This window comes from Mus caroli, chromosome 10 (genome assembly GCF_900094665.2).
Source record: "Mus caroli chromosome 10, CAROLI_EIJ_v1.1, whole genome shotgun sequence".
NCBI lineage: Eukaryota > Metazoa > Chordata > Mammalia > Rodentia > Muridae > Mus > Mus caroli.
The window spans coordinates 80,764,740-80,789,337 of record NC_034579.1 but is presented as its reverse complement, the minus strand read 5'-3'; the positions used below and the strand labels follow the sequence as shown (position 1 = coordinate 80,789,337).

The window sequence follows — 24,598 nt, the reverse complement described above, 5'->3', positions numbered from 1 at the left end:
CACACACACACACACACACACACACACACACACACACGCCTCGCGCCACAGCCCTTCCCCGGCCTCCAGTCACACACTGACTACTTCGCACCCCCGAAGCCCCTAAACCTTCACTCACACCGGGAGGTCCTCAAGCCTCTCCTCAACGCGCTAGTCGGAGCCGCTCACACCCCGTCTGTCTTCCTGCACTGGCAGGTGCGAGAAGATGGCGGCCAGCTATTATAGGAAGTGACGTGTCCTCATTTGCATACTCAACACCAGGCAGCCAATGGCACGAAGAGAGCTTGAGGGTCCTTCCTCGGCTTCCAGGTTTCCTCTTCCGCCCTCCAGGCGTTGATGGCCCTTGCCAGGGGAGTTGGTTTATGTTTATGCTAGCTGACTGTGTTGTACCGCCTCCTGCCCTGTGCTTAGCTCTTCGAGGGGGAGACCCGGGCCTCAAACAGATCAGTGTCTCCACATGCTGAGCCATACTAGGCAAGACTGAGTGAGGGAAGAACGACAATGTTACAGTGCTGAGGGTTTCCCGTTTGACAAGGTTCTAGAACGAGAAGATAAAACTAGTTAGCTTGGCCAGAGGGTTAGCCAGACTAGGCTATGTGGACCAGACAGATGTTGATTTGAATGCAAACGAAATGGTTGGGAGATGGGGGATGAGAGGCAGCAAATACGGTACTGTTAACTCTTTACAAGGGAATGTAATGTAATGGAGACTAAAAAGTCAGACAGGATGGGGTAACACATGCTGTAATCCCAGCATTCAAGAAGCTAAATCAGAAGGACCACAGAAAGTTTAAAGTCAGCCTGGACTACATGGCAAGATTCTGTTTCAAAAGTAGGAAGAAAAAAGGAGGGGATCCAATAGCTGGGGAAATGTATCAGCAATACCTGTTATTTGCTTTGTCTGCACAAGGCTCTGAGTGCTCTCTCTCTCTCTCTCTCTCTCTCTCTCTCTCTCTCTCACACACACACACACACACACTCACGGGTGGGGAGGATATCTAACCATGTTAAAATTCCCTGTGTTTTATTGTTATCAAGCAAAGCATTTTTACAGGCAAATTCAGGTCACTGGCTTATAGTAGACTTAAGGTTCTTGGGATAAGAAGCAAAGAATTAACAGGATAATATAATGAAAGTTAGAAAAGACTCCTTAGCGGGATCCATAAAGTCTGTTAAAAGGATGAAATTTTCTCTAAATGGAGAACAAATTAAGGGGAATTTTAAAAATTGAACTAACATCTCTAAGTTCCTTCCAGACTTTGCATCCTGGAATAACTTGTTCTATAAGTAAAATGTTTTCAGGAAAAAAAAAATTTAACTGCCTGAAGAGACCAACAGGACTTCCATAGTTACAGAACAGCAATGGTACTAAATTTTCCTAAATAGAGTTTTGGGGTTTCTTTTGCCAGGTGCTAATCCCCCAAAGAGGTCTAACTGGCTCCTTACCCAGTCTACTCACCCGTCTGGAGCAGATGCCTGACTATTCCATCTTCCGGGGCTACATCATTGTAAGTACCATGTTCTCTGCATAACCATCCTGTCAAGCTGTTGGGGAACTGGAATCCCTCACTGGCTGTCCTGTCTTTGCTTTGCAGCAATACAATCTGGCAAGTGCAATCGAGGCTGCAGATGCTTATACTGTGTTTGTGCCAAACAATGAAGCCATCGAAAATTATATCAGGGAGAAGAAAGCCACCTCTCTAGTAAGTGTCAGTCCCAGCAGTCAACATTGTCTCTCTAAGCAGTCAACAGTTTAGGCTGGGCTGTGGGCACACACCTATAATCCCAGCACTCGAGAGACAGAGGCAGGCAAATCTCTGTGAGTTTAACATCAGCCTGATCTACAGAGCTAGTTTCCAGACAGCCAGAGCTATGCAGAGAAACCTTGTTTCAAAAAACCAGAAAAAAATTATTCTTAATGGTGTGTGCTTGTGTGTGTGTGTGGTGTGTGTGTGTGTGTATGTGGTATGTATGTGTGTGTGTTTGTTTGTTTGTGTGTGTGTTTGTATACATGAGTACAGATGCCTACAGAGGCCAGAGGTGTTACATCCAAAGGTGTTATAACTCCCCTAGAGCTGGCGTTACAGATGGATGTGAGCTGCCTGTTACAGATATTGGGAACTGAACCAGGGTCTTCCTTGAGAGTAGTACCCACAGTTGGTCCCAAGCCAGCTCTCAAGCATTGTCAACATTTTCGACCCATTAGACATATGCTATATCATGTTTTTGACAAAACCTGTTCATCCAGCTCTGGATACTTAATTGTGATCCAAGCATGTCACAAACCACCCTGTGTCACAGCTGCCATGAACAACACACACACACACACACACACACAGAGACAGAGACAGAGACAGAGAGAGACAGAGAAACAGAGAGACAGAGAGACAGACAGAAAGAAACTAAAATATTTAACAAAAAAAGTAAGTTGAAGACATTTACCTAGTGTTTATTAAAGCATGTGTTCTCTTTTATGTGTAGAAAAAATGGCTTTAACATCTCATTAGGGATAAAAAATAAAAATGCACTGAAAATGCTAATCTGCATATCAAAGAAATGTTCATAATTATAGTCCAAACCACTTATGTAGGCGGAAACCACTATGCACTTGTTTGTAGATTTTTCTACAGTGTCATTTTTTTAATAACAGGAAAAAAATACCCCTTTGGCACTGCAAAAAAAATTTTTTTTAATTCCAAAAGTCTTTGAATCAATATAAAAAATTGCAGTTATGTTGGGTAGTGTTCTTAACTGCATATTTCTACTTGGGGGTATTTTGTTTTAATAATAATTAAAATACTTGGAATTATTTTCATATTCACATCCCTCATATTATTTTCTATTTTATCCAGAAATCTGTAACTTTATGACACAAACTGCGTAAAGCTCATCTTATGTTGAAGTTTTGAAGCTGAAATATTTGTAATCTTAAAGAAATCACTTTTAAATCTACTCACCACTTTGATTATGCCGTCTAGATGTTCTGGAAATTCACAGCTCTCCTTCTTACCTAACACTTCTGAGCCCTGATGTCTTGCTCATGGATAAGCCACAGCTTTGCAACCCCATGGCTCTGGCACAGTAGAGCAGAGTATAGCCAAGTGGCCAGTTCACTGGCTGACTTTTCCTTGTATGTGTGGTACAGAAGGAAGACATTCTTCGATACCACGTGGTCCTGGGGGAAAAGCTCCTGAGGAATGACTTGCACAACGGCATGCACCGAGAGACGATGCTGGGCTTCTCCTACCTCCTCGCCTTCTTTCTCCACAATGACCAGGTAATATCTTTTTAACAAAACTCAAGAATAGGTATCTCCATTACTATCAACCCTCATCTCTTCCATACCAAAGAATACCTCCAGTACTTCTAAGCCTTATCAATAAGAAAAAGTTGTTTCTGTTGAATCAGAAAGCAGTGGATAAACTACATAGTCAGTCTCCCACTTGCTTGTCCTGTGATCAGCCTTCAGATAACTGGTGTCTTAGTGAGGGTCTTATTGCTATGAACAGACACCGTGACCAAGGCAAACTCTTATAAGGACATTGTTTCATTAGGGCTGGCTTACAGGTTCAGCGATTCAGTCCAGTATCATCAAGGCAGGAGCATGGCAGTATCAAGGCAGTCATGATTCAGGGGAAGCTGTGAGCTCAATATCTTCATCCAAAGCCTGCTAGGAGAAGATTGGCTTCTAGGCAGCTAGGATGAATGTCTTATGCCACACCCACAGTGAGGCACCCATTCCAACAAGGCCACACCTAATAGTGCCACTCCCTGGCCCCATAGGCTTGTTCAAACATATGAGTCTATGGGGGTCATACCTAAAGATAGCATAATGCAAAGTACATTTACTCCAACTTCAGAATTCCCTATATTCTATAGCACTTTCAACAATGTTAAAAGTCCAAAGTTCAAGGTCTCTTCTGGGATCCATCCAATCACTTAACTGTAATCCCTAAAGCAAGACAGGAAACAAGCTGGCCAAATTCCAAACTCTGCATCTCCACGTCTGATGTCAAAGTAGTCTTCAGGTCACCAACTCCGTTTTCATTTTATGTTGACTGCAACAAACTTCGTTCTCCTGGGCTGGTTCCACTCTCTGTTAGCAGCTTTCCTCAGCAGGTATCCCATGGCTCTGGCCTCTCAAACATCTTGGAGTCTCTAAGGCGACATCAATGTTACAGCTTTTTGTTCCAGTTTCTAGGATCCACACATGATCTTCTGGGCTCCTTCTGATTTTTTTTTCTCAAGACAGGGTTTCTCTGTATAGCCCTGGCTGTCTTGGAACTCACTCTGTAGACCAGGCTGGCCTCTAACTCAGAAATCCGCCTGCCTCTGCCTCCCAAGTGATGGGATTAAAGGCATGCGCTACCAAGCCCGGCTGGCTCCTTCTGAATTAAAAGTTCAAACTATTCTTTGTTCAACTGCACACACAAACAATAAGCTTAGCTGGGTGGAATCTTGCCCTGAGATCACCACCCCCTTAATCTTTATCTCCTTGAACATAGGATTCTGCTCCATTTTATATTCTTATACCCCTTTATTATTACTTGAACCATAAATCTAATTTTTTTCATTCTAAGCTTGCTACAATTGTTCAAAAACACTCTTCATGAGACTTAACCAGAGAACAAGGTCTCTGTTGGTCTTTTTTGAGGCTTCCTTTGTCAATGCAATTAATATAAATCTCTTTTATCTTAACCTCAGGTAAACTCTTCAGACCAGGGCAAAAAGCATCCACATTCTTTACAAAAAAAAAAAGTCTCTAAGCCACATACTAAAATTCTTCTACACTGAAGCCTCTTGAAGATCTGCACAGTTCAAATCACTCTCAGCAACAAAGTTTTCCATATTCCTACTAGGATAACCCATTAAGCCACACTTAAAACATTCCATTTCTTTCCAAATCCAAAGTTCCGAAATCCATATTCTCCCAAACAAAAGCATGGTCAGGCCTATCAGAGCAATACCCCAGTTCCTGGAACCAAATTCTGTCTTAGTTGGAGTTTTATTGCTGTGAAGAGACACCATGACTAAGGCAACTTTTTTTTTTTCTATATATTTTTTTTAATTAGGTATTTTCCTCAATTACATTTCCAATGCTATCCAAAAAGTCCCCAATACACTCCCCCCCCCCCCCCCCCCCCCCCCCCCCACCCCTTGGCCCTGGCATTCCCCTGTACTGGGGCATATAAAGTTGGCAAGTCCAATGGGCCTCTCTTTCCAGTGATGGCCGACTAGGCCATCTTTTGATACAAATGCAGCTAGAGTCAAGAGCTCTGGTTAGTTCATAATAATGTTCCACCTATGGGGTTGCAGCTCCCTTTAGCTCCTTGGGTACTTTCTCTAGCTCCTCCATTGGGGGCCNTGTGATCCATCCAATAGCTGACTGTGAGCATCCACTTCTGTGTTTGCTAGGCCCCGGCATTGTCTCACAAGAGACAGCTATATCTGGGTCCTTTCAGCAAAATCTTGCTAGTGTATGCAATGGTGTCAGAGTTTGGAAGCTGATTATGGGATGGATCCCTGAATATGGCAGTCTTTAGATGGTCCATCCTTTCTTCACAGCTCCAAACTTTATCTCTGTAACTCTTTCCATGGGTGTTTTGTTCCCAATTCCAAGAAGGGGCACAGTGTCCACACTTTGGTCTTCATTCTTCTTGAGTTTCATGTGTTTAACAAATTGTATCTTATATCTTGGGTATCCTAAGTTTTGGGGCTAATATCCACTTATCAGTGAGTACATATTGTGTGAGTTCCTTTGTGAATATGTTACCTCACTCAGGATGATGCCCTCCAGATCCATCCATTTGCCTAGGAATTTCATAAATTCATTCCTTTTAATAGCTGAGTAGTACTCCATTGTGTAAATGTACCACATTTTCTGTATCCATTCCTCTGTTGAGGGGCATCTGGGTTCTTCCCAGCTTCTGGCTATTATAAATAAGGCTGCTATGAACATAGTGGAGCATGTGTCCTTCTTACCGGTTGGAACATCTTCTGGATATATGCCCAGGAGAGGTATTGCTGGATCCTCTGGTAGTATTATGTCCAATTTTCTGAGGAACCGCCAAACTGATTTCCAGAGTGGTTGTACCAGCTTGTAATCCCACCAACAATGAAGGGGTGCTCCTCTTTCTCCACATCCTCGCCAGCCTCTGCTGTCACCTGAATTTTTGATCTTAGCCATTCTGACTGGTGTGAGGTGGAATCTCAGGGTTGTTTTGAGTTGCATTTCCCTGATGATTAAGGATGTTGAACATTTTTTCAGGTGCTTCTCTGCTAAGGCAACTTTTATAAAGACAACATTTAATTGGGGTTGGCTTACAGGTTCAGAGGTTGAGTCTATTATCATCAAGGCAGGAACATGGCAGCATCCAGACAGTCATGATGCAGGGGAAGCTGAGAGCTCAATATCTTCATCCGAAGCCTGCTAGGAGAAGACTGGTTTCCAGGCAGCTAGGATGAGGGTCTTATGCCACACCCACAGTGACACACCTACTCCCACAAGGTCATACCTTCTAATAGTGCCATTCTCTGGGCCAAGCATATACAAACTATCACAACCAGTGTAGTCCTACTGACTGTGGTATTTGAGTCCCAGCAGTAATAAGGACTCTTAAGCACTGGTACCACAAACCCAACAGACTTCAGTTTCCAAGATGGAAGGGAACTTTGTTTTTCAAAATAACTTGCAGGATGTGGCCTTGGCTTCAGGAAGTCAGGAGTCTGATGATATGCATGAGGCTCTCAAAGTAAAACAAATTTGCGTTAATATTGCACAATCACAGGGATGCACCAACCACCATACAACATTGCAGTGATTGCTTCACACAAGGCCTAGGTAGTTAAATGGTTAGCATTCCGAAAAGAGATTTCATGGAGCTAGTTATTATAGCTGTAATATAAAATTCTGCTCATGTAGTTCAAATGCCGTATCTTTAAACTGTATGAAAATTTAATAAGAAACAATATAATTCTAAAATGAATTCTCAGAAGGAATTATTTTTAAAATATGATTTAAGAGTCAATAAAGAGCCAGGTATTATGTGCCTGTAATCCTAGGACTATGGAGGTCATCTTAAGGAGGTTTAAAAATGGCATGACCAAAAGTAACTTGGAAAAAAGGGTTTATTTCACTTTATGCTTTCAGGTAACAGTCCATCACTGAAAGAGTGTAAGGCAGGACCTGAAGCAGAGGCCACAGAGGAATGCTGCTTACTGGCTTGCTTCTGGCATGCTCAGTTTCTTTTCTTATACACCTGAGGACCACCTGCCAGGCGTGGTACCACCCACAATGTTCTGGGTCCTCCCACATCAATCATCAACCAAGAAAATACCCTACATACTTGCCTCCAGCCCAATCCTATAGTGGCATTTTCTTCATTAAGATTCTGCCTTCCAGATGACCCTACCTTATGTCAAACTGATATACAAACTAGGCAGCACAGAGGCTGAGGAAGAAGAATCACAAGTTTGGGGCCATTCTAGGGTAGTCTTGAGTGTTGTAGGTTGAATGAGAATGGCCCCATAGACTCATCTGTTTGGATGCTTGGTCCCCAGTTAGTAGAACTGTTTGGGATGGATTAAAAGGAGTGGCCTTGTTAGAATAGTGTGGCAGTGAAAGCTTCTCTGTGTGTGTGTCTGTGTGTGTGTCTTCTCTTCTCTCTCTCTCTCTCTCTCTCTCTCTCTCTCTCTCTCTCTCTCTCTCTCTCTCTCTGTTGCCTATGGGTCAAGATATAAGCCTCTCAGTTACTGCTCCAGTGCCATGCATGCCTGCTTCCCACCATGATAATCATGAGCTAACTCTCTAAAACTGTAAGCAAGCTCCCAATTAAATGATTCCTTTTATATGAGTTGCTATGATCATGGTGTCTCTTTGTAAAAATTGAACAGTAAATAAGACAGACATTTGCACCAGAAAATGGTATATTGCTGTGAAAGGCCTGACCATGCTATTATTTGGAAGACTATGAAAGACTTTGGAACTTTGGTGAGAAGGAGGAGGAGGAGGAGGAGGAAGAAAGAAGAAAGAAGAAAGAAGAAAGAAGAAAGAAGAAAGAAAAGAAAGAAGAAAGAAGAAAGAAGAAAGAAGATAAGAAGAAAGAAGAATAATTATTCAGTTCCTTAATTGAGGTTTTGAGGTTTATGGGGCCAAACCCATGAACATGGAGGGCAGTAGTTCTTAGGAGATTTGGACTATGGAGGCCCAGATCAAGAGACTGCAGAAGGGGAGTGTATTACTAAGTGGTCGATGGACCATACTTATGATGTTTTGGCAAAGGATGTGGCTGCTTTTTGCTTTTGTCCTAAGAATCTGCCTGAGGCTAAACTGAGGAGTTCTGGATTAAGGTCATTGGCAGAGGAAATTTCAAAACAGCCTAGTATTGACTTTGTCATGGGGTTATTAATGTTCACTCTTATGCAGCTCTACAGTGAAAAGGAGTAAATAAGCTGAAGAGAAATACAAGATGTACAGTCTGAGGAGAAGACAAAAAAAAAAAAAAAAAAAACCAGTGTGAAATGTGACTAGGAGTCAAGTCCTGTGCTCCAGGAAATAAAAAGTTCAAGAAAGACCTGATTCCAACTGGATTAAAGAGAGTGGTGCTCTCAAGGCAAGATCTCACCCAGCCAAGCTTCCAGCTTGCAAAAAGGAATCAGAGGCAAGCTTCAGCAGCAAAGGAAACCATTGACAATGGAAAGCTGATGCAAGTGTAAATCATGAAGGCAGTCAGGTTCCAGTCTCAGCAAATGAACTTGGCAGCTGTGGCCACATGGTTCTGGCCTTATCAAGGAAGTTACAAGAAAGGGGTTTTAGAATCTTCCTCCTTAGTTAAGAAAAGCTGCTGAGGCCAGGTGTGTGCCAGTGGAGTCCCTCCCTGATAGAGGTTCAGGGAGATCACTGCTTGAAGCTGTGAAGGTGAAGCCTGGACTGTGTTGGAAACCCCAAGATGTCGGAGATGCCAGAGATGAGGAGACCTGTTGAGGAAAGCTGCAGAAAGAGTGTGGAACCAACCCAAGAGAGGAAAGTGTGTATCAGTCAACATAGTCGGAAAGAGTGGGACACTGAGCAAGCTAAGACAGAAATTGGAATTCCCCTGCTGGGTTTCTTTGGTCTCGCTTTGGTCCAGTATTTCCTCACTATGTTCCCTTTCCTCCCTTCTGGAGTGGTAATGTGTATTCTGTGCCATCGTATGTTGGAGATATGTGATTTGCTTTTTATTTTTGCTTTTATATGGTGTTATAGATTCCATATAGATTCCATAGAGTTAAGAGATGGCCTTCAGTCTCAGAAGAGACTTTGGACTTTTAACTTTTAAATGGTCTTAAGACTGAAAGACTATACAGACTTTGGAAGTTGGACTGAAAGAATTTTTGCATTATGATATGGCTGAAGGATTATGGGGGTCAAGGAGAGGAACGTAGTGATTTGAATCAGAATGCCATCCATAGGATCATATGTTTGAATGCTTGGTCCCCAGTTAGTGGTACTGTTTGGAAAGGATTAGGAGGTGTGATCTCATTGGAGGAGGTGTGGCCTTGTTGGAGAAGGTGTGTCAGTGGGGATAAGTTTTAAAGTTTCAAAAGCCTATACTAGGCCAGGTTCCCCCCTCCTGTCTCTCTCACTGTTACCTATGGGTTGTGATATAAAGCTATCAATTACTGATCCAGGAAGAGATGGGGGCAGGACAGCTGAAGAGTACAAGCACACTATATTGGGGTGAGAGTTTGACTGCGCAATCTTAGAAGCATTAATAATTTGATCCTTTAAACTTTTCTTCACTAATGCCATCATTGCACTAAGTAAATTAAAAAAAACTCCTATGTAAAAAGATCTAGCTAGAGACTTTTTAAAGGGTCCTTTACTTTCTTTATTACTTGGAGAATAATTTAATTCCAAACATTTTTCTATGATTCCATATCAGTGTTCAGAATTTCACTAAATACATTTTCCAGGAATAACAATTATCTTATTGATAGAAAGCTTTCTTTTCCTTCTTGTTTTCTGTTATCTTCTTTGTTTCATCAGGTAGAGATGAATATTCAGATGCTGTGAGTTGAGTTATTTTCAGCACTATGGTTCATTCTCTATGAGCCCATAAATTTCCTGATTTAGAGCAAAAATAAAGACAATGGATGCTTTCCTTTCACTCTCTTTGTTGAAATGGAAGTAGGGAGAGAATGCTTTCTAATTGAGTAGGTGTGTTTATATAACATTTTCAATGCAACCCTTAATTCTCTAGCTATATCTCATGATGGGAATGATTCAGACTCTTTACATGCCAAATTAAATAGGAATGCATCCAATGTTCTGCTATCATTGTATTCAAAAATAGCTCAACATCTTGGAATTCTGGAAACTTGTGCTATAATCACCATTTGAGACTAAACGAGTTGTCCTTGTGATGCTTCTAACGTCCATTGACCTTGAAACAGCAACGCAAAGCTCATTCCTCACTCCCCCAGCATCCAAACAGAAGAGACCACTTCACTGCCAGCCACTCATAAGAGACAATGGTATTCCATATCAATTTCAAAAGTAAGAAGTATTGATGATGCTGTTTGATGTTGTCTTATGAATTTTAAGTCCTCATTGCAGAACAATGCATTATATGTTCCATAGAATAAGTTTTATCCTTCTCCATGCTCACTGTCCTTTAGTCTAGAGTTGCTGGCAAATTAGTTGCAAGTTACAGATATACTGGAAGGATGCACTGTGTTCTCCACATCTTAGGGGAAGCATCCACACCTTGTGGACCACCTGACTGCAGCACAGATGAGTATGCCCATAAAGCCAGCTTGCAGTAATTTTTAAAATTTTATGTGCATTGGCGTTTCTGCCTCTATGTATGTCTATTTGAGGGTGTCAGATCCCCTGGAACTGGAATTGCCAACAGTTGTGAACTGCCTTGTGGGTACTGGGAATTGAACCCAAGTCCTTTGGAAGAGCATCTAGTGCTCTTAACTGCTGAGCTACCTCTCCAGTCCTTAGGAAGTAATTTTTAAGCAAACATAAACCAATTCATTTCAGAGACAAATAACACCCTAGAGATAATTCAGAATATTTTCCTTTTACAAAAAGGAGTGTTGAGGTTCAGGAAAGCAATTGACCCAGTGTCACACAGCTCCGTGGTACCAGATTCAGGACTATGATTCAGACTCCCCTCTTCCAAGTCTGAGCTCTGTCAACTATGCTGTGCTACTTTCCAGTGAAACTGGATTATCTGCTAGACTGTGTCATACTGGGGCCTTCATTTCCCATCTTCTGCATCTTCTCTAATATAACCATAATAAAACCATATCTGATTCTCTTGCTCACAGCTGTATGTAAATGAAGCTCCAATAAACTACACCAATGTGGCCACTGACAAGGGAGTGATCCATGGTCTGGCGAAAGTTCTGGAAATCAAGAAGAATAGGTGTGACAATAATGACACCGTTATTGTGAGAGTAAGTTACAGCAGGGCCAGTGATGAGGATAACGAGTGATGGGTTTTTCTTTTTATGGACATTTCTGTTTTAACTGCATGTATGCCTGTGTGAAGGTGTCTGACCCCCTGGAACTGGAGTTACAGACAGTTTCAAGCTGTTATGTGAGCACTGGGAATTGAACTCAGGTCCTCTGGAAGAGTAGCCAGTGCTCTAAATAGCTGAACCATCTCTCCAGCCACACACACACACACACACACACACACACACACACACACACACACTTTATTTTTAATTTTAAACATGGGACAAGGGGTAAAGATGCTTGCCACAAAGCCTGGCAACCTGAATTCAATCCTCAAGACCCAGGTGGTAAAAAGATAGAAGTGAATTCTGCAAGTTATCTTCCACACATGTACAGTCACACACACACACACACACACACACACACACACACACGCGCGCGCGCGTGTGCGAGCACGTGCACTTGCATGTACACACAAAATGTAATGAAAAATGTTTAAATAACAATAATAATTTTAAACCTAATCATTTTCTATTAGATTATCTCAGTTTAGTTCAAAACTTTCTCATTTGTTGTGACTGGGGTTGTGGCTCAGAAGTACAGCACTTGGTTGGTACACATGAGGCTCTCGGATCAATCCTGTGAACTGAGAAAGAGCCTATGTAGTGAGCATCTCTAATGTACCAAAAGGTGAGTGGGTCACAGCCTGGAGTCTACAGGCTCATCATCTCCTTGGATAGCTTGTACCTAGCATGCCTGGGGAAGGTTAGCTGGATGACCATGGTGAGCAGGATTCTGAGGCCCTGGCTCCCTTGTAAAAGGAAAACCATACCAGGGAGAGGTCCATGCTTCACCCATCATAGGTATTGGTTAAGGGTGGTCAACCAGAAGAGGCATATAGATGGCAGTGTGAATTCAGTGTGATACCTACTCATGCAGTGGTGCAAGCTTGTCACTGCAGGCAGAGAGGCAGTTGTGGTTATCCTTTGAGAATAGTAACACTACTGATATGTATTAGCTATTTGATACCTGCATGGCATCACTCTAAACATTTACGTGGACTAACCCATATGATCCTCACAACACCCTAGAAAGTAAGGACTCTGAGTGACTCCAGTTTACAGATGAGAAAATGAGCATAAGAGAGGTTTATTCACCCAATAGCAGGTGGCAGAGAAGGGACTCAAATCTGAGCAGTCTGGCCCTAGAAACAGAGATCACGACAGTGGCACTATACTGTCAAGTCTGTTCTGATAGCCAGACATTCTCCTGATCTAGAAGATAACACTGAGAAGTTTCTGCCCTTCTGTCTTCTGTGCTTTGTGTGTGTTATTTCAGAATCCTGCAGCTGTAGCCCTCAGCTGCACCATGTCTTGTGAAGGCAGGTACCATGTGTGACTCATCATTTGTGTCTGTGTCTGACCCAAGTCACTGAACAAGGGTTCTGATGCATTAATAAATTAGTGCTAAAGAATTCATATTTAAATGAGCAATGCCTTCTGTGGTCTAAAACATTATTCGATTCTGAGGACAACTACGGGAGAAAGCAGTGTTCAGATATGCAAGACGCAAGACCCAGAGTCAAGAGCGTGGCTCAGAGAGCCTTAAGGCGGTCTCACCCTGCTTGTCAACTCCGCTCTCTAAAATCTGTATCTCCAAGCTTTCATTTGTGGCCTCGTTTTGCACTGAAATTAATCACTTTGATATGTCTTCTTTGTCTCTACACTTTTTTATCAAGGGGAAGTGTGGAAAGTGTTCCCAGCAAACACTCTGCCCGCTCGAGACAAAACCACTTGTAAGTACTCACCTGATTTGGTTTAAAAACAAAAGAAAACAAAACCAGCATCTAGCTAAGAGAGTCCAAATTGGAAAATGTTTTCTTCTGCCCTCCTTCCCTCCCTAGGTTTAATTCTATGCAGTGTGCATTTTTTTTTTTTTTTAGGAAAAGCAGCAGGAGTTTGAGGCCTCTGGGCCTCTCATCCATGGTCAAGAAGCCAAATGGGGGAGTAAGGGGATGCCTGCACTCTGCACACTTCCTCTTTACTTTATTTTAAAATTCACTTGGTTTTTTGTCAATGAGATTTATTCTTTGGCAGTTCTATATATATATATATATATATATATATATATATATATATATATATACCTAACTAACCTCACCCTCACCCATGTCAACCTACACACACACACACACACACACACACACACACACACACACACACAAGTCCCTTTCCCCACTCACGGCTTTTGCTTTTGTCCCACTGAGTTTAATGTGGCCATGGATGTGGGACTGTTCTCCAAGCCTGGTAGGACCAGCAGCAGAGACACAACTGAAGACAGTGACTCCCCTCCCATCCTCCCATAGTTTCCTTGGAAGGGGTAGGACCCATAGGCTCCTCCCCCATCACTGACTGTTGACAGGCCAAGTCTTGTCAAGCAACGACCACTACTGTGAGTTCATGATGGCCGCGGCTATGTCGCGCCCAGAGAAAACATTTTGATGACCCTTCTCCCCATTGGTATGCATCTTCATAGCCTTAAATGCAGTCTTTGAGGGGCTAAGGGGGATTTTAATAATTAAGTTAGAGTAAAAATTAATCTAATTTATTTAGATTATTAACTAAAATATAAAGATAATAATTAATCTATTAAATATTAATATTTGTTATTAATTCTATTGTTGGTTAACAGCACAGTGAGTGCATTTGTTGTATAATTAATATATACTTATACGTAATGTTATCAATAATATTAATATTAGAAATGCAAATACATATTAAATAAAACAATTAGTAATAAGAATAGAAATGGGCTCAGAAACTAACATGCAATGCACAAAACTATTTTTCACTTTCTGCATCTTTTATACTAGCCAGTTAAGACCAACAGCAAAATCTTCTATCATAGAAAACAGTCCCCATGACCCAAGGCGTAGGCAGTCTGAAACGCTCCACCTGCCTGGTTTCCTTTTATAATTGAAGTCACGACTGACCTTCTCAAGGAAACAGATATAAACATGGAAAAACGTAGACACATCTTAAATGAATTACCAATCTATTTCTTTTTTTTTTAATTATTTATTATGTGTAAGTACACTGTAGCTGTCTTCAAACACCCAAGAAGAGGGCATCAGATCTCATTTTGGATGGGTGTGAGCCACCATGTGGTTGCTGGGATTTGAACTCAGTACCTTCGGAATAGCAGTCAGTGCTCTTAACCACTGAGCCATCTCTCCAGCCCACCAATCTATTTCTTATAGCTTGTTTTTATACAAAAGCTACTTCTGTTAATGATCATTACAAAGAATAAGCATTGCGTGTTCCCATAGCTTAGTGATAATAATCCATGATGAACGGTGAATACGGAGTCTCTCACTTGGGTTTGGGGTTTTAATTGATATTGTATATTATAAATCTTGATGAGCAAACAATTCTTTCTTGGATTTGGGAGACTATAAATCAATCAATAAAATAAAGCTTAAGTTTAATGAGTATATGGGGCTGGAAGAATATTTCTATCTGACTTATTTTTTGATTCTTCTAGAATTGATTTAGTCTTCTAGAGAAATGTCCTGCTTATAGAACACTACTTTCTAGTATGCCGGCATGGTTGGGTTTCGCTTGCGTTCTTCCTTATGAAGTAGCACTAGAATATGTTAGAGAAAAAAAAAAGGAGTCACCCACTTACTCACCAATGGAAACTGGGAAACTTTCTTCCTGACTGAAGAGATGACAGCATCCTTATGCTTTCACAGAGTGAGACGAGGAAATGCATCTATTCCATTTACTTCATGGGGAAGAGATCCGTTTTCATCGGGTGCCAGCCACAGTGTGTGAAAACCATCATTGTGAGTACAGGCTGGTCGTCCCGAGGCCGCCGGCATGTGGGTAGTCAGCCGCAGGTTAGCCTCTCGAGAGGCTGTGGCAGTGGGTAGTCAGCCACAGGTTAGCCTCTCAGGAGGCTGTGGCAGTGTGTTCTTCCCAACATCTGCCCCGTGTCGTCACTGTTACCATCCAAAGTATTACTGGTTACAGGAAAATGCAGAAAATGGGTAAATCAGAAAATGGGTAAAAACCAAAGTGCTGGGCTGAGTGAGGAACAGACTGAGCTGTGGAAGGTGAGGAGGGAACCCTGCTCCCACAGCACAGGCATGCATGGGTCATTACACTAAACTACATTACTTAGTTAATTATGTAAACAGGACACAAAGGACGTGGTCACTGAGCGAAGGCAGGGGGCACTTGCTCATTCAGAAAATGAGGCAGCAATATCCAGGATCCCTGCACATCACTTGGAAATTTCCTTATAACTTACCATCCTGCTTCTTCTCCAGAGGATGAGATTTCTTCTTCCAGGGGGTTGGAACTGCAGAGCATGGGACTGGAGAGAGTTTTATGTTTTAATGCACTTAAGAATAAAGTGGGGTGTGTGTGTGTGTGTGTGTGTGTGTGTGCCAAACAGACCTCTTAGGGGCTTCCCTGAACCACAAGAGGTCCTCCTAAAATGTCAGAGCATATACTCCTTCCAGAGAGGAAACAGCATCCAGGAGGAGGGGCCCCAGTTTGGGGGTGCTGGAGGCCTGTTGGTCCTCCCACCCCTCCAGCATCACCTGTGCTACTCCTTGAGGCTGTCAGGAGCACCAGCCTATAGCACAACACCAGTGCTCGGGCAGTAGAAGATGATCAGATGCTCAAGGCCAGCGTCAGCTAAATGAGACCCTGCTACAACAACAGTCACAATGATAACAATGAAAACAAGAACCACAATAATAAGCATAGTAAAGTTTGTCAAGCTGGCCTAAGCAGCCGTCACTGGCCACCCTTGTAAGTACCAGGATCACAGGCATGCGCCGTCAGACAGGTTTCCTCTGCTTCCTTCTTCCTGCCTCCTCTACTTGGCTACCTGTAGGGCTGGCTAGTGACCTGAGAATTGTTGAGCTTCACTCAGTCCTCAGAGAGCTCTGTCCTCTGTCCTCTGTCCCTTAGAAACAGGTAGGCTCACACACGAGTCCCAGGAGTCCCCACAGGAAAAGATAAACATGAACAACGCCACACTCTGTTTTTGTTTCAGACAAGTGCATGCTGTGCTGGCTTCTTTGGCCCACAATGCCAAGCCTGCCCTGGGAAAGGTCAGAATGTGTGCTCTGGGAATGGCTTCTGTCTGGACGGCGTGAATGGCACTGGCACATGCGAGTGTGGGCAGGGCTTCAATGGGACGGCCTGTGAGACCTGCACAGAGGGGAAGTACGGTATTCACTGTGACCAAGGTGAGCGTTGCTCCTGCCCAGACCCTGGACCTTCAGCCTCCCAGGCCCAGGCTAGCCAGCAGCCTATGATCATAGTTGCTGTGCTCTCTACCCAGCCCCTCCCCAGGCAGCAGGAATCCACCCACCATTGTTAGTGAAAAGTATGAGTCTCTCTGTGAGCCAGTTGAATATTCCCAGCATTTCAGAGGCTGAGGCTGTAAGATTTCCCTGAGTCTGAGACCAGCCTGGGCTACAGAGAGAATCACTGATTTATTTTTTGTTTGTTTGTTTTAAGCCTGTTATTTTCCTTGTATAGAGCAGTGTTCCAAAACATTTCCAGTCATTGACCTGGATGTACCCACCCACTCCCAATTTCTTTCTCTGGCTCTCAGCCGGCCTGTGTGTGCTAATCACCATGATTAAACATTCCTTGTACTAGTTGCTCAGTAGCCACCTTGGGGGGGGGGGGGAACAGATCTATCCTTATGACTCATTTAGTCAGGAACTTTATCTGCTTTGGAATTGTTGTTCTGAAAATACAGGTGTTAAGACTGGGAACATGAGTGAGGTCCCCCAAGGTTAGAAGAAATAGGCCTTGGTCTGAATCCATATCTTTCTTGACCCCAAAGCCTGGCTCTAACATCAAACTGTCCTCTTTAAGAAAGTCCCTCCTTGATCCACCATCACTGAGCAATGTGGCTTGATGTTTAATCAGTTTGAGGCGCATCCTCTTGACCGTCCACACCCTGGCTTCCTTGTCCCCAGGACACCTGCCAGAGCTTGCTGCTGGGATTAGAAAACAGATCCTCCATCCAGCTGGTCCCCAACCATCAGCTTAGCCCCTACTGCTTCCTCAGCAGCCAGTCAGAGCCACACAAAGCTAACACATAACAGAATTGCTGAAATTTGGCCATTATAATATATCATTGAAATTAGATGTGGGTTTATTTTTCTGTGTTGTTTGGAAGACTTGCCTCTGTTTATGGAGCACTTCTGGAACTAGAATCTGTGGGTGACTCTGTGGGGTCCACCAAGACCCAAAGCTGAGTGGCTTTTGTGAGCAGTGGTATTCATAGCTTTTGCCAAGTTCTTATCTATTCATCTGTTCGTTCATTCATTCATTCATGCATTCTTTCTTTTAGAGTTTCATAAACACATTTCTATAATGTTCTTTCATCAAGGTCCCCACCATTATCCTCCTCACTTCCCCTTCCCCTCCCGCTGAACCCCTTCTCCTTCCCCAAGCCCACCTCCTATTTTCTTATTTCTTTTTTGTGAACTCCTGCTTTTAATTAAGGTTGAGTGCATGAGTCAGTGGTTGTACCTAAGCAAAGGTAATGTGCCAGTGGGTGGCTACACTGCTGAAGATGATTCCCCGCCTCCCCCACCCCACCCCACCCCACCCCACCCCACCCCACCCCTGTAACTTTTAACTGCCTATAGCTGCCTTGAAAGGGGCGGGGCTTTATGAACTCCTCCCCCATCCATGGAATGTTGATCAGCTCAGTGTCAAGCAAGTCTTGGGCTGTAGCAGTGACTGGACTATAATCTATATCTAACAGTGCTGATTTGAGTTCATAGGTGTTTAATAGCCATGGCTTTTAGTAGTAGCATTGCCCACAGTCTTTTGTTTTGTTTTGTTTTGTTTTGTTTTGTTTGTTTGTTTGTTTGTTTGTTTGTTTTGAGACAGGGTTTCTCTGTATAGCCCTGGCTGTCCTGGAACTCACTCTGTAGACCAGGCTGGCCTCGAACTCAGAAACCCGCCTGCCTCTGCCTCCTGAGTGCTGGGATCAAAGGCGTGCACTACCACCGCCCAGCAGTCTTTATTTTTAATAGTACTGTTTCACTTGCTTACAACACAATAGATTTCCCTATTCTTTTTCATATTTTCCTCAAACTCTTTTTTTTTTAGTTTTGTGTTTATTGCACATTTACTACATGCTTGATAATAACTTGTCCCTTAACGTTTTGTACATGCTGCCTGATTTACAATAATGTTGCTATGACTTACATGTAAAACTTAACAAATTTTTACATGTCAATACCTGTAAGTCATGACTCAATTTAAGGTAAAATAAAAGAAAAATCTTCCTCAGCTTAAGTCAAGTTCTTGAGGAGACTCGGGGATATGAAAGAATCATTAGTCCTGAGTCTTTGGAGAAGGCAGAGCAAACAGGTTTCTACAAACCTGATATCAAATGAACATTTATTTTGAGACAAGGCCTTGATATTAACCTTGACTGCCTGGATCTCACTACTTCTACCAGGCTGGTCTTGAACTCAGATATCTGCCAACTGCTGGGATTGCAGGTGTGCACCACCATGCCCAGGCAGATGGGTATCTTTTGAAGGCTGCTCTTAGGGTCCCATATGATCCCGGATCATCAGATGACCTTATCTGAGTCATGTTCACACAGTGCCGCACAGTCTCCAAACTGTGGGCTGAACAGTTTTGTTGAAATAGGACCTTTTCACCTGGTAACCTGCATCCCTATGTCCTGTGACTCCAGTCCCACAAGAAAGACCCTGGTCAGAGAGTGGGATGCAGAGAACTACACCCAGTAAGGGGTAAAGGAAATGTTGGACATGAGTCAGAATCTGGTCATTTGCAAATGTTTTTCTGCTTAGCATGCTCTTGCGTCCATGGGAGATGTAACCAAGGTCCCGGGGGAGATGGCTCCTGTGACTGCGATGTCGGCTGGCGAGGAGTAAAGTGTGACAGCGGTAAGCACTCTTCATACCTCTCCTTAGTGCTTAGCCCAGCTTTTCAGAAGACATGCTGTTTTCCTTTCTATAGTAGAAGACAAGCCATGAGTACTTCTCCTGGTGAGAAACATATCTCCCTGCTGTGAAGAATTTGTAAAATAAGGAAAAGCACAAGAAAGAAATCAAGTTACTCATGTACTCACTGCTAGAAAAACCCTATTAGTAATATTCAGTGTGACTTAGTATAGAACAGTATGTATCAGGGGCCAGGCTATGCATTTTATAACCTCCTTTCTCACTTAACAGTAAGCAATGGGCACTTTTCCTCTGTGTGAATGCAGCTAGAACAATATCATTAATATGTTGTTATAGACCAAACTGTTTTATGCTTGTTTGATGCAATGCTGGTAACTGAATGGCTGCCTCAGGTGTGAGACCTAGTCAAGCCATCTGGCCCTGAGTTGCATCCCCTCCGTAATTGCATGTTCTAAAACCAGTTATCTGCTGTAACAAACAAGGTCATAGTGAGCATATTCCATATGCCTCTTCCAGAATTTGTCTTCTCAATTCATGTGTTCAGATCTGAGATGGGTGTCTGGCTCAGGAGCTAGTGTTCTTGGGAAGGGTTTTGCTGTTCATGGCCACATGGCTCAATAGCAATCTATTACTCTCTCAACTTGAGGGTCTGGTGGAGAGCTCCATCGCTCCAGTCTTACATTCCACTGATGTTTCTAATTGTACTTGACGATGATGAGAAGAAAGCAATTGCTTCAAAGACACAATCTCTGCATACATTTAGAGATCCAATTGATTGAAGGCTATGAGAACAGAGGCAAAGAGGCAAGCTGAATGACAAGCTAGAGGGCCAGGCAAGAGCAAGGTCACTAAGAGACAGGCGCATTGGCTTGGAGGGAGCCATTGAAGACTTTTAAACATGGTGGCAATAATATCTTATTTGTATTTAAGAGGAATCAGTGAGGCACCAGAATGAAGAGAATGACTCTAGAAGCCAGCATCAAAGATCTTATTGTCCCTTCTCAGGCAGGAACTGAAAAAAAGGTCACAGGTGCCCACCAACCCTCTGAGGGCACCAATGACGTGGTTTGTCTGAGGGACTGTCATTACCTGTCTCTTCAGCGGATACTAAATCCAGGAGAAGGTAGAGCTATAAAAAAAAAAAAAAAGAAAGAAAGAAAGAAAGAAAGAAAGAAAGAAAGAAAGAAAGAAAGAAAGAAAGAAAGCGAAACACCAAAATGGAATCTGAAGGATCCCAGACCAAAGCTCATCCCAGAGCAGGTATCAGGTGCTGGGGTGCAGAACCAGGATTCAGACAGTCTGGAAGAGGGCCACAAAGAGTAGGGAGGCGGTGGATCACACAAGCAGGAGGATATCCCGAGTAAATCCCTAATTGCAGTACCTTACCCCTCACTGTCCCTTCATGCTTCTAAGAGCACAGTTTATGGGAAACCAACTTCAATGAAAGGGACAGGGAGCAGCCCAGAAGCTACAGCAACAGTCTATGTAATTCCTAAATGAGGCAGCAGCAGAACACTGATGTGCACAGTGGAGGCCCTCAGGGGTCAAAGGAAGCAGAGACTGGTGGATGCAGGAGATGCTGAGGATGGTGCCCTGGGACCAAATGAAGCAGAGACTGGTAGATGTAGGAGATGCCCAGACCACGACTCAGGTGGCAGCAGCATGGATGGTTATCAGTCATGGACGAGGGCAGCTAGAACTCATGGCCTAAAAACCACCCCTAGCTCCTTACTGCCTCCTTCACCAACATCTCCGAGTATTCTACTCATCCACATCTCTGGACCGTGTCTCTTCCATCTGTACCCCGCCACCAGAAGCCTTGTGATGCAGCTCTTTACCTTCCATCCTGGGTCCCATCCCTCTCTTTTCTGTATTCCACATAACTGCAAGGAAGAACTTTCCAGAACATAAGTCAGAGGTAACATTTTCCACTCCGTGCCATCCCCAGGACTTGACAATTTGCTATGGCTTTTCATCACATATATAACAAGGTTCAGAGTCCCCTGTCCAAACTGTGTGACCTTCACAAGGAGCTTCCACTCTAAGAGACACCTCCCTCATTGATGTATTTGACCTTCAGCTTGGTCTCTGAGTTCCCTGGTACCCAACCTGAAAACTGTCTGCACAGTGGTAAGGACTTGTGTCGTTGCGGACAACTTCAAGGAACTCAGTCTTTTCCTACTACTATGGGCCAAAGCAAGAATTCACAGGGCAACTGATCTTTCTTTTCAGAGATCACAACAGACAACTGCAATGGGACCTGCCACACCAGCGCCAAGTAAGTGTCCTCCGACCTGGGAACAGCACAAACTCAGGACTTCTCACTCCTGCGCTGGAGGAAGTGCTTTCCTGATACCTTTTAAGAGAATATAGGATAGATTTGAAGTAGAAACTGAAGATCTCTGAAGAAACCGCCATCAGTTAGCCAGATCAGCATGGTCAACAAGCAGCCAGTGACTTACCTAGCTGTGACAAGAGTGCCAGTGGTCACCCTAGCCCATACCACAGGGTTTCTTTCACAGAGGCGGCATCAGCTTCAGTAAACCTTGCCTCCAGTCCCCAGCTGACCCTAATGTAGCTTCCGGTCCCTAACTGCCATAGGCACATCCTCCTGTAAACTAATGAAACGCCTAGTAGCTGGGGTTAGACCTGAACCCACGGTCATCCTCCTGCACTCTCAGCCATCATGTGACCCGGTGTCACTTCTTTCCTTCCTCCTAGCCTCAGTTTCTTCATTTATAAATGGGAATAATAATTGCACTGACTCTCAGGGGCCGTTGTCTCACCACACCCTGTGGATGACATGAATAAGCCCAAATTTCAGCAAAGCCCATGGGTAGCGTTGTAAAGATGAGTGACTGCTCCTTCTATGCATGCTGTGAGGTTTGGCTGGATTGGATGTGATTTTCACTGGCTGTGGTGGGATCATGGCAGGAAGCAACTGTCCCCTCAGACAGTAAGCAGAGCCTCGAGTGCTTCATTGGTTGGGGGCTGGATGCTGGGCTGAAAGGGAGTAAGTCATACGTAGAACATCGTGTTTCTCTGAAAATGCCGTTTGCCCTTCCCCACTGCAGCTGCCTTCTCGATCCAGATGGCAAAGCCTCATGCAAATGTGCGGCAGGATTCCAAGGGAACGGAACAGTCTGCACAGGCAGGTGGAGCGGGGATCTGCTAGGGCCTTGTGTGGGCTGAGAGATCTGACTGGGCCGCAGGAGCTGGTGCCAGCCACTGGTGCTGACTCACATGAAGCTGACCAACTAATGGTGGCCAGGGACAAGGAAGCCAGCTCTGCATGGCTGGGGCATGTTGGTTCGTTCAGGATGGGCAGGCAATAGCATGGGTTTTTTTTTGTTTGTTTGTTTGTTTGTTTGTTTACACAAAACTCTGCTGCTTTTGAGCAGTAGTACACAACCTTGAGAGCAACTAGCACCGCCTCCTGGCTTTAAAAGCTGTAGCTGATTGGCCAAGGCCATGGCTGAGTCACTGGGATTAAGCCCTGGTTTTTCCAAGGTCCAGACTTGTGGCCTTGCAGGGGTGTTTAACTACCCTGAACCCCTTGGCTCACTTGTAAAGAAAGCATGAACCACCTCCCTTGCAGAGGGCTATTAACCACCTCTCTGAATACAGCAGCACACTAGGGCAGAGGGCAGGCCCTGGCCTCATCATTAGACCCTGAGTCTGAATTTAAATACTTACAATCCGTGATACTTCAGGGATGTTGCTTGACTGTGCCTCGCACCATGTACTCTGTGGATGATAAGAGAATTATTTACAATTGGGGAGTTGTATGTGATCCAGATTATGCCTATAAAGTGCTAAGAAGTGTAAGGTATTACTCTCAGGGTACATCAACATACTCATCCCTAGAAAAGAAGAAACTCAGCAATCTTTCAGTTGCCTGGCACCAGGACGAATGCTGCTCTCAGCCTTAATCACTTCTCTTTGCAATGAAGCTGACTTCAGATTCATGGATGTTGAGGATGGTGAGAATTAGTGACAGAAGAGTGCTCAACCCTAAACTGGACATTTGTAGCCACCCTCTAAGGCTTAGGGAACACAGAGGAACAGGAACCAGAAAGAATGTAAGAGCCAGAAGGTAGGGAGAAGGGTTTGGGAATAGCCTCTTCTGCATGTGACATGACCATTGCAACTGTGGGCTCAGCTTCAGCTGCCTGCACTGGGCCTGCCTAGGACTGAGCCTGTACTCAGTCAACTGTGGATTGTGGAGGAGCTCACAGGTCCCCTCCCTCTGATGAACTGTTGGCTACTGGTAGATTCTGAGGAAAACAAAAAGACACAAATGTGGAGAACTGACTCAAAGAACTCTCTCCCTTGTGTTGGCACCGACTGGAAAAGTCTTACTTAGTTGTAGTCCTCCCTTCTAGAACAAACCACTAAAGTTCGGATGGGAGTCAGCAGCAGAGAAGGCTGCTGTCTGTGCTGAGACAATGTGTGGTAGACATGGGAAGCCCAGGAGAGCCTCTGCCCATCTCTACACTGCCCATGAGGTGGAAGGACAGGGCTTAGAGCCATCATGCCTCCTCTGCTGTAGGAAAACCACAGAAGACTGGGTGCTCTAAGTTCCACCAGGCTGCATGCATTAAAAAAAAAAAATAAGTGAAAGAACCCAAGAAGTTCTCTAGGGCCATTTAGGTTGTTTTTTTTTTCCCATTTTGTTCAATAAATATTTATGAGCTACGATTTATAAACACTAACTGATCCATTTTGAATCAGTGCATAGGCTCATGGCATACAACAAACACAAACACATGCACCCACCCATTCCATCAAAACCCAGCATATTTTCAGTCAAAAATCCCCATTTGAACTAGCTCACATTTACCCTACTAATCCCTGTTCCTGCTCAGAAACTCTGATCTGCTTTCTGCGACATCAGAGAGCCTTCTTGTCTCTTCTAGATTCTTGTGTGAATAGAATTTTGGATGCTGGCATGTGTGACCCCTTTCAGTCACTCCTTTTGATGGTTGAGTTACTATGATTGTGTAGATAACCATCACCTCTATACCCATTTATCATCTGATTGATGTCTTCAGGCTTTGACTATTATGAATAAAATGTCTATGAATACTCAAATTATTCACATACACATGTACACACACACACATACACACACACACACACACACACACACACACACA

At 43.7% G+C, this 24,598-nt stretch overlaps 1 protein-coding gene and 1 pseudogene across 1 annotated transcript in view; one reads left to right on the top strand and one right to left on the bottom strand.

Annotated features, from left to right (window-relative positions):
- The window catches only part of LOC110303069, a 21,081-nt pseudogene extending 5,851 nt beyond the window's left edge, over positions 1–15,230 (bottom strand).
- Positions 1–24,598, top strand: part of Stab2 (stabilin 2) — a 169,965-nt gene that overhangs the window by 98,725 nt on the left and 46,642 nt on the right. Inside the window, exons 32-41 of the mRNA XM_021173976.2 lie at positions 1,410–1,508; positions 1,596–1,703; positions 3,146–3,277; positions 11,320–11,448; positions 13,191–13,247; positions 15,207–15,299; positions 16,523–16,718; positions 19,326–19,421; positions 21,672–21,717; positions 22,514–22,590. Of these exons, the coding sequence (XP_021029635.1) occupies positions 1,410–1,508; positions 1,596–1,703; positions 3,146–3,277; positions 11,320–11,448; positions 13,191–13,247; positions 15,207–15,299; positions 16,523–16,718; positions 19,326–19,421; positions 21,672–21,717; positions 22,514–22,590 (1,033 nt within the window). The remainder of the gene's footprint in view (positions 1–1,409; positions 1,509–1,595; positions 1,704–3,145; positions 3,278–11,319; positions 11,449–13,190; positions 13,248–15,206; positions 15,300–16,522; positions 16,719–19,325; positions 19,422–21,671; positions 21,718–22,513; positions 22,591–24,598) is intronic.